Raw genomic sequence first — 11,159 nt, forward strand, 5'->3', positions numbered from 1 at the left:
CGTGCAATTCTACAAATGAACGGCACATATAATATGTCTTTCACTGGTATTATATAGAGAATAATACATACCCTTTTCCATATCACATCCTGTATCAGCCCGAGACACCAATATCAGCCAGAGGGCCGAAGGCCCGAGGGCTGATATTGGTCGAGGGCTGATACAGGATGTGATGTGGAAAAGGGTATGTTTTATTATATTTATTACATACTTAGTAATAAAATACAGAACACATTCAGTTGAGAAGAAAATAAGTAAATAATCATGCATGGACTTCTTACATACATGTACATAGTCTAATGTCTCTTAAGATTTGGGTTTGTTTCTACTTCTATTTCAATGCACTTGATCCGTAATTTGAAAATATTCTATAGTATTACATGTACATGTGTATTTGTAAATTAAAATTAACCTTATTTTCAAAAAGTTAAAATTAAGAGAATATGAACCCACCAAAAATTGTGTATGATCACAAGTATTGTTATTGTGGTTTAATTTACTAAGGGTGTGATATTGACGTCACAATAGCCGTATCAGCCCTGCAGGGCTGATATGGATTTGCAGGGCTGATACGGATATCAGCCCCGCAAATCCATATCAGCCCTGCAGGGTTGATACGGCTATTGTGACGTCAGCCATATCGCATATGCAAAAAACCTGTATTTATTACTAAGTGTGTAATAAATAAGTAAAAATTCTCGAGAGGGACTTTTAAAAATATTCCATGACATTCTCATCGTATTTGATAAATATGTCTTTCAAATTTAATGTACATAAATTAAACTACCATAACCAATTACATAAAAAAATCTTGATACGCTCCTTTATATTCTAAGTCGTACATGTACAGCTGTATATCGAATGCCACGGTGTTAATGTCACTTATCACGATATTCCTTAAATGTTATTTTTTAATATGTAAGTTGAGATGGGGTTTTTGTGGCAAAATATCTCAATTATTGCTTGAAGAAATTTTATATTTATTCAACAATTCACCATCACATTATCCCATATGAAACCACTGACCAATGCCGTAAAGATAGGGTCTATGAAAAATATGTTGGGTAATACCAATTTCATTTTACAAAGCATATAAACCTGGCTAAAACACCTTTACTTTACATAGTATTTTGCCTTTTTCAAAATATTCAAGGAAGAAGAAAAAAATCACCGTTTAAACAATCTAATTAAAATTAGATGTTAGATCCGCTCGCATACTCGCTACACTAACAACATTCCATAGAGGGTCACGTCAGAGGTCAAATTCTATCAACTAATCAAATTGTCGCTGGCAAAATCATCAGATATTTGTTGACGTAATCGAATTGAATAAGTCTAAAGTTGTTCCGTATTTGACCTCTGACGTGACCCTATATGGGGTGTTGTTAGATGTTAGTGTAGCGAGTTTGCGAGCAGATCTAACATCTAATTTTAATTAGATTGCCGTTTAAAACATGTATTTTGAGATATGTGGTTTTGGCATTTAGAAATCTAATTGGTCATTAGGTTCTCACATTGTTTCAAACCCCTAACATATGTATGCAATCTAAGGTTTCCCCAACTGTGCTGCAGTATAGCAACTAAGGATGCTCTTATCTGGCCAGCGAACATCTGTGCTGCAATAACCTAGTTCTACCGTGGAACTTCACGGAAAACATGTGCTTGTGAAAAAAGTTGTGAAATAAAATAATTATTTGGATAATGGGATAATAAGTAAAGAATTGTTAACTTAATGGCTTACAATATGGCGTCTAACCCCCTGATTTGATTTCTATCTCCAATTGTGGTATTGCTAAATATCTCATTCTTTCTGTATTGATTTGTTTGATAAATGGTAAGCAAGCTCTGTAATTAAGTTGGTGACCTTGTTTGAGATAACATAAAGTCGCTCGCACATTAACATTTCATACTTTCGTAGATTTAGATCTTTTCTGGGATTTTGACTATCCATACTTGTACAGAAGAGGGCAGGTGGTCTTTGTATTCCCTCCAAGTGTTCCGCTCATTGTTTAGAAACGCTCTCTTTTTTCGTGTCCAAAATATTTAAGCTGCGTTCATCTAGCTCATCAATAATTTGTTGGACTTTGAGGTGTGCAAATGGGTTCGGATTAGTTGTCTGCTTCGATATGCTTCACTACTACTGCGTTGTTGAAGGCTGTACATCTAACTCTCGGAAAAGCAGTAGATATGACTTATGGCCGATGTCGAATTCTTCGCATTTCCCTCTTAAAACACCCATAAACCGTAAGAAATGGTTGGACTTAGACGCTGTATGCTAGACCCCTTTCGTCACGACAGATTATGTTCTAAAGATTTTGTTGAAGGCAGGTCTACTGAGGCCCACCCATATCCTGAACTGTATCGAAATAACAGCTTCTATATAAATGTCCTCTTGGGACCCATGGTACTGCTTCAGTTGAGGAAAAACCCACATGTACTATCAAAACGACGAAAGCCACGCTCACTAGTGAATCTCCTCACGCACCAAGGCCTACACCAACGGAGTTTCTATCTATGTATTATAAGACATTGTAGGTCTTCTTTTCATTATTGTAAACAATGTTCAGAGTCATTTTATCCCCAATAATTTTATTATTGTTGAAATGATTTAAATGAAATTTAATTTTCGGTATTATAATTTTACATGTAGGATGAAAATAAACAAGAACAGTCTTTTCCATTCCTAGTGCAGAAAGAAATTACTGTTCAATCGGTAATGACGGCAGAACAGATAACAGGTATGTTGACTTATGCACACCTTCTTATCTTTAATAGTCCTGACGAACTCATAAACAATAAGCTAATAAAAACTTTTTTTCTCAATTAAGCTCCCCTAATCATAATCACCGTTCAGTTGGCAATGAAGAGGTTAATTCTTTCGATGTACAATGTAAGACAGATTTATGACCCATTTTAAATTATATGCTTTCATTTTTCTGATCAGTTCTTTACTCAAATTCTTTGTAAACCATACATATTAATGTCATTGTTTACGATTAGACGCGTACTGTTTTGCTTCTTTTTCAAGGTCCACGTTTCCTACATGTTTCCTACAAGATTCTTTTGCCATATGTTTCAGTTTCTTTCCGAACTCTCTTTCTCTCTCTGACCTTCTAACTTGTATATATTTTTATATAATTTTACATTATAAAGGGGGAAGATACCTAGCATTTTGCATCTTTATATGCTGATTGAAATAAGATGTAAAGATTAAGACACTCTCCCCATCTTTCATGTATTTCAATTACAACGCCATACATTTGTAGTTCAGAGACGTGCATGCACAGAGTACACTGCAATATCTCCTGGGAAGCCTTATCGTACCTGCGGGGGTTGTTTGGGGGCTCAAAAGGCTGTCAGAGAGTCAGGCCATCCCCTAGGGAGATTTTACAATTTGGGTCGAGGTCTCGATGCAATTATGTCAACAGTTTGGTTGCTTGATGTCAAGAAAAATTTTAAGGATTGCATAAATTTTAGTGGTTTTGGTCACAACCCTCAGGCCCATGGGGAATGGGACCATGAAATTCAAAATTTTTGTTATCTTTCACCCATAGATACTTTGTGCCAAAATTGGTTGAGCGGTTTCAGAGAAGCTGAAAATATTCAAGTGTTAACACACAGCGCACGACGATGGACAACGGATAGCAATAGGTTACCTGAATTTAATCAGGTGCCTTAATGATAATCTTTCTCTCCCCCGGCACCTGATCCCACCTCTGATGTTTCGGAGGTCCGTGTTTGCTCTGCTCTTATGTATATTGTTTAATGGGCGTTGAGAATGAATACTGTTCGTTATTTCCATATCCTTCTATCTCTAAATAATAATACAGAAATGATATCTTTCTTCAATCTAAATAATATAATATAGAATTCATAATCTTTCTTTCACTTCACCCTCTTTCCAGATAATATAATTCAGATATAAACAGTAACTCTAGATAGAAGTATTATATGAATATATAAATCATTTGATCAAGAAAGAGATTGAAGTGTTTCACAATTTATATCTCGCAAGGGTTATCTTTCTTTTTGCATTATTATCATTATTCCGGGTATGTAACCCTTTACGGTTTGCTCTTTAGAATGTTTCATGTTGTTCCTACATGGGGATAGGAGGCCAGTTTGGTTGTTTTGCTTGTTCCAAGCATTGTTTTAAGATATTATTCGTTCTTGTGGATACATCCCTGCACCATAAGTAAGTTTTTATGTATAATATTCTGTTATATTTTACAGATTACCTTTGATCAGATAGGTTAATAGATTTCGATGTGTATTAGAAAGTAAATGGTTAAGTAAAAATCTGCTATGAATGTAAACGTAATATTTTTCCTCAGTTTATATGATAAATAACCTACATGTTACTTAGCGTGAATTTTAATTTTTTATGATAGGCCAGTCTATAATTGAATTTAAATTTGAAAAATGTTCACTAAATTTGGATATTATTCTTGTTTGTTTATAATTGGTTTCTTTCAATGTAAAATAAGGTTAATTGGGTATCACTGATTTGTCTCTTTATTATTTTCAGTCTGTTACCATACACATGCACATACAAGGACCTACACAAAAAAAGTGACTGATCCGCCTTTATTGTTTTGTTAATGGTAAACTCTCTGCACAGAGGCAGAACATAGATTGAAGGTAAATTGTGTTTACAAACACAATGAAAAAGGTATTTAAAATGTAAATGTACTCGAGGTATTCCTTGGAGTCTAAACTGTAATATAATTATGACAATAGTTATGACAAAACCCCGGCGTAAATGTAAAAGTTGTCCATGCAAAAGAAGAAAATGCACGAACAGCAAAAATACTGCTGCCAGTTCAAGTTAACGCCACCTAATCAGGAAGTAAAAATACTTTTTGGTTTTCCCTGATCAAGTCCTACTTGTAGAAAAGAGATATTTAAAAACACAGAATTTTTGTAAAGTTTCTGTAACCCTTTCTCTACCGGCACATTTTCAGCGTTTTTGCAAACCTTTTGACATATCCTTATAAATCAATTTGTAACTTTTTTATTCAAAGAGTAATCTAGGTATAATGTATACCATTTTGTAGGGAATTTTCTGGAGATGATATTTCATAACTATTTAGGTACCTCACGACTGACCTTGCTAGTGGAAATTGAGGTCAAAGGTCAAATAAGTGCAGAATTTTATTGAATTTTTTGACACATTTTAATTTTCAAGTTAAAAATTAACAGTGATACACATTGAAATAGGAAATTCAGAATAAACCCACAATAGGGCATTATCCTGTACTACATTAATCACATAAACTTTTTTTTTCAATTCTGCAAATAATGACTTTAAAGAGGTTGCTAAGCAATGGAGTATTTTTCAATTTTCAGGCAGTATTTCTTGTTTTTTGCTCATCCCACACAGATTTATGCATTCCATTACATTGTAAAGTCACATGTAGGGTAATGATACTGAAATATTATACATCAGATAATTGTCCGAAAGTTTGACCTCATCAGATTCATTTTTTTGGAGGTCAAAGGTCAAATAAGTGCATAATTTTAAATTTTTTTCCCAAATCTTTTCATCTTTCTTGCTAAAATTTGTAACAATGGATGCTAAAGAAGAAAATTCTGAATTTACTCTTTAGGAGGCATCATACTGTATTGCAATATCCACATATTATTTTTGTTCAAATTTGTGTTAAATGACCTTTAAATGGTTGCTAGGCAACAACAATATTCAATTTTCTGGCTTTATAGGTTTCTAACTTCTTATTCTAGACAGTTTTCCATGGTATCGTTTGTAAGATATAAGGTAAAAAAATAATGTATAAAACATCCAACAAATAATTGTCTTAAGTATTGACCCTGAAATTTCTGTTCTTTGGGGGTCAAGGTCATATCAGTACAGAAATCTGCCTTAAATTGTATGTATATATCAAATTTGAAATGCTGCAATTATTGTGGACATATTGTCCAATAACTGACACATAAAATTGTAAACAACAAAATCAACAAAAGTGAATAGTTTTGTTTTAATTAATCTGTTTTTTCTTTTTTTTTCAAATCTTGGTTGTCATTCAAAAAATATATCTCCGACTTAAGTAAACTGGAACAAAATTTGTAAAATATGTTCTCAAGTATTTCAATCTTAGTGACAAATACTATTAAAATCATATTAAGGTAAACATGTATTGCAACCATTATCATTTTTTAATTACACAAAAGAGAATTTATTTTGTCATTTTCAAAAACTTAATCAAACACATTCTTTGTCATCTAGAATACATTGTATAAAAAAACATTTACAATTTTTCTTTTCTTACAAGAATTTTTTTACATTTTCAAGTCTTTACTGGGTCACTTGTTAAAACAACTTTTGTCATTTTATAAGCATATGAAAAAACAGCAAAGATGGACAAGCACAGAACTTCAGATACAATCTTTCACTCATCCAGTTTATGTGGCATACAATGACTGAATTTCAGTATCTAAGGATTTCTTTAGTATTTGCTACTCTTCTCACAAACCCTTGTCTTATGCTGTCAAAAGTCAGAATTCCTTATATCACATGACATGATCTTTAATAACCACTTGCATCATTGATAGAAATAAAGAGCATTCCTAAAAGTGAAGTGTCCGGCAAAGAATAATTAACAAGCTAATAGGCTTATTTGCTAGTAAGTTTGCAGGTTTTTATCTCTAACTTTAGATTCCAGATTACATTATGTGCACATCATCTTCATGTTGAATGAACTCTCTGCCATCTCTCTGAAAGACTGAGGGAACTCCTTTGATTTGACCAAGGCATGATCAGTTTCTAAATGTATTCTGTCCTGACTTCTGTAACAAATTTTAAAAAAAAGTTTTGAAAAAGCTTTTATAATCGAATATGTAGTTTTTATCAGATAATTCAGTTTATACAGAAATCTACAATTGGCAAATTGATATAACATTGTTAAAAAGTCTTTATAAAGCATATATATATTATATTATGTATGTCATATTTTGTCATACTTGTAGTTAAATGGTTTGGGGAAGTCAATGTATTATTACTGAAATATTGCAAGCTTTATACTAAACAATCAAGGTTAATCAATTATAAATTTTAAAAAATAGCATAATTTACCATTATTTTATCAAATTCTTGAAGTATCCTTTTTTAGTTTCTGTTGTCAGGGTTGTTAAGAGAAAGGGCATGTTGGACTGAAAACTATTACTTCAGAGAAAAATCCCTGGGACAAGGTGTTTATATATATGGGCTTGTTTGTATGTTATTAAATGTCTCTCTCAAGAATTTCTCTCTCAGATGGAGATGCCACCACTTGTCGGTGGACAGATGCAAATTTTGTCCTATACTCGGCACTTACAGCTATTGAGCTGTGAGGGATCTTTTTCATGCCAGCACCTACTGCGACAAGGGACCTTAATTGGGTTATGTAAGTATAATATAAGATAAGATATTATTATAGTGTCTCATCAAAAGAACAGGTCTCCATGTTTCATAGTAAATTAAGATTCGAACATGCGATGTAAGGATCAGTTCCTTACTTCGTGACTATAGGGCAGAGGCTTTAACCACTGCGCCAGTCCAGCTACTCATGTACCTGGGAGTGTTGACTAATAGCCGTCCAGTGGCAATGAGAAATTTTGACTGCAATAAAATTGACTTACTAATAACTAAGCACATATGTCCTCCACATCATGGTCTTTTCTGTGCATGGTGGCCATTAGCAAGTGGGTCTTCATAGATGAAAGTTCTGAAGCCTACATGGTACCAGCGCACTACACGTGCTAAAAAAAAATTATGTGTTTGTGTTAATTATGTCATGTTTCATTTTTCTTTGAATGTACTTAGAGGTGGTCAAGAAAACTTACCATGCCACTTCAAAAACAACACAAAAATAAGTCAAACTTATTCGAATCCATCATCTCAAAACACGGTTTGGATGTTCAGGCCCACAATACAAAAATTGATTTGTTTGATGTACTCTGACAGGTCCGGCACAAAGTCTTGATTAAGCTTTATAGCTTGATTTAGCTATATAGCTTTATTAAGCTATTCAGAATAGCTTAATTAAGCTATTTTATCACAATTTTCTCTCAAATGATTTATTTTTTCAGCATGTGCAAAAAGTCGCACCTTGTTGCAGTGGAAATATTAAACTTTGAACTCTTCTGAATACAATGCATGTAAAAATCACTCACCAAATTGTGTCTCCTTGAGAGACTTTGTACTCAATTTTTTTAAAGTTTGGGGGCTATTAATGAGTGACCACACAATTATTTCTTGAATGAAATTATAAAGGAGGTCAGTTATGGCCAACAGGATAACCGATTGGTAACTGTTTCACACAATGAGAAGCAATCATACTTATCCGCGCCAATAATTTTTTCAGCACTGTAAACTTTATTTTTTCTTTTTAAATTTACTAAAATTGTTTCATTTTAAAGTAAAGATGTATAATTTCTATAGGATGCTTTTTGACTGAAAGTTTTTATAACAATAAACTTGTGTAGTTAACAAACATGTCAAATGTGTACTGCCAAGAAATCTGTGATTTCATGACAGTTATCAATTTTTCAGCAGTGTTAACCTCACGAAAATTCACAACCTACCTCCCATCTTGAAAATTGTGGATCGGAGGGGACGGAGTACATCGAACAAAAATATTTTGTTGATCAGTCAACACAGTATTCAGATTCCATATTGAGAAAACAGTGACATCGTATTGTAAACAATTTTATCATCGGAAAAAAAAGAATTTTTGTGAGAGTTTTTTGAAAGAACCGAAAAGTATCATTTTGGGTTACCGACGATGTCAAACCAGCGAACGGCTTCATATCACATGTACATGTGTAGCCAGGGTCCAGTCTACTACTATAGTATATATACTGTAGGTCCTTGGTTGTCTATAATCACAGGAGTCGGCAGTTTTATCAATAAACCAGTGAAAACATAACCTATAAGCTTCGCGAGCGTTTTCACTGGATTATTGATAAAACTGCCGACTCCTGTGCTATAATGTCTTTTCATTTCAGTCAATGTACTCTACTGTACTTTTAAACTTTTCAATCAATACTTACTCACATCTAATGCCAAAGATAAAACTGCGACTCCTGTGCTATAATGTCTTTTCATTTCAGTCAATGTACTCTACAGTACTTTTAAACTTTTCAATCAATACTTACTCACATCTAATGCCAAAGAAAAGACCCGTCATATCTGATGAATTGACGTGTTCTCTATTCTCCATCGTAAGATAAATCATGAAAATCCATGCTGTTCAGCAGCCTGTTGTTGTTTACGGCTACAGCGGAAACACGTGTTAATCTCGAATAAAATCAACTCATACCGTTATGAGTCGTGTAAATGCGAGATTTTGTATTAAATCATTGTGTTTCAAAGTGTTTTTTAAATTTCATGTCAGTAAATGTTTATTTGTATTTAATATAAAGAATATATTTTAAAAAAGCAAACAGCAATAAATCTTTTTTTTTTTTGACGTAGACCTTTAGGAATCAAACATTTTTTTTTATCAACACTGAATAAACTTATTGCACATTGCATAAATAAACAAAAATACATATGTACTGTAACGTGTAAACCTACTAGGTTCTACAAGAGACAAGGGGTCTTTATCAATATATATGTTTTTCCTCTTACTCTATTTGAGTTATTATGGATTGGAACTATGTACAATTAATTGAAGTGGTAGGCCGTGGTTCATAAGCAAGGTAACCTGCACTGTGTTCCTGGAACAGCCAGAGTTCCTATTGTAATGTGAAGCACCAGGTTCTTTCACCCTTATGCAGAATTACTTCGCCCTGGTACCTCACCACAATTCCTCTAGACTGTTCTCTTTCCACTACTGCTTCTAACCTTTGCTCTTTTATTTCTCAAATAATGCCTTTATTACCTTGCGCTTTATTCTTCAGTTTTCTTCTTCTGATCACTACAACTGATTCCGTCAGAATAATGCCTTGCAGCTGCGAGCGTCTCATTTATATACCTTTGGAGCATTCTATTTACTCAGAGGGGTGATCAGCCTATTGGAAGAGTCCACTTTCCAATATCCCCTCTGATTCGACTATAGTAGGCATGGCCAAATACGCTACCCATTACACTACCCACGCCTCCATGAGCATGCGTCTCGCATGGCAAATGATCAACAAACTTAAACTTTTTTTTTTTTACTTTTCTTATTAGTAGACAAGCATACAAAGTTAGATATATACATGGATACAGTGTTTTAACAAGGGGGAATATCTTTCCTTAAATTAAATTAAAAATACTTCTTGTATCTTATTGAGCAATATGTACACAAAACTGTTTCAAACACTGTTTTCATTTTTCTCATGTTCTCATGCGTTCCAAACTTCTTCCTCGAACTTCTCAATGCTTTCTCCGTCTTTCTGGTATCTTCTGATGACCCTTACCGTTTTCTTGTGACTGCCTCCATCAGTTTGTACACCCACATCGCTCTTAGAACTCAGAGTCTTGCAACAGGGACAATGGAATGGTAGCGAAGCTGCACTTGAATCCTCAGACTTGTCTTTATCCAAAATACTTTCTGTAGATGTGTTGGGGACTGGACTCTCTTCCACAATTTTTCTCTTCATTCCAGGTAAGGAAGGTGTTGTTGCTTTTCTAATGGTTCTTCCAGATTCAAGGTCGGGATCAAAGATGAGTTCTCCTGGATCCTGCTGCCATGCCAGGTCATCGTCCGTTTCTTCACTTACGGCAGCCACACAGCTAGTAACAGTCGCCGATGTGTTTGCTGGTGGTGTAGTGTGTACTCTCTTTTGATGTCGGGCGAGTAGTGACGGTTTTGCAAAGGCTTTATCACAAAGGCCACACTCGTATTGTCTTTTCTTCATGTCCTCAGAGGCACAGGTGATGAGATGTTCTCTCCACTCTTCATGCGATGGAAGTCTGTGAAGACAAATGGAACACAGGAACCCTGGTTTCCTTGGAGTTACTTTTGTCAAAGGCATTTCGTGGTCAAAGATCTGGAAAAAAAACATATAACACATTATCATTTACAAATTATAGTCAAACTGATAATCTGAGTGCCAATTTGGCCTTTTTCGCTGTCTTCGACTTGTATATTCTATTTCTATTTCATTCAACTCTGTATTTGGTACATATTGAACATCGTCTCCCTTTTCACTACCAATATCTTCTACACTTGTAT

General features: G+C 34.2%; 1 protein-coding gene and 1 long non-coding RNA gene across 3 annotated transcripts; both read right to left on the reverse strand.

Moving 5' to 3' along the window:
* Positions 1-6,686: 6,686 nt before the first annotated feature.
* On the reverse strand, positions 6,687-9,251 carry LOC134261546 (uncharacterized). 2 transcript variants are annotated; one of them, XR_009990839.1, is made up of 3 exons: positions 9,154-9,251; positions 7,636-7,755; positions 6,687-6,804 (listed from the first exon to the last, which is right to left on the reverse strand). It is a non-coding gene; the product is annotated as an uncharacterized LOC134261546 (long non-coding RNA). The 2 variants fall into 2 exon arrangements; XR_009990840.1 differs by having other exon boundaries at positions 9,158-9,208.
* A 1,075-nt stretch (positions 9,252-10,326) lies between these two features.
* LOC134261551 (uncharacterized) lies at positions 10,327-10,959 on the reverse strand. Its single transcript, XM_062743977.1, has one exon. It carries the CDS (start codon positions 10,957-10,959, stop codon positions 10,327-10,329), a length of 633 nt encoding a protein of 210 aa, XP_062599961.1.
* Between the last annotated feature and the right edge of the window lie 200 nt (positions 10,960-11,159).

Source organism: Saccostrea cucullata, unplaced genomic scaffold, assembly GCF_032062105.1.
Source record: "Saccostrea cucullata isolate Sc308-1 unplaced genomic scaffold, CSIRO_AGI_Scuc_v1 ctg865, whole genome shotgun sequence".
Classification (NCBI taxonomy): Eukaryota; Metazoa; Mollusca; class Bivalvia; order Ostreida; family Ostreidae; genus Saccostrea; species Saccostrea cuccullata.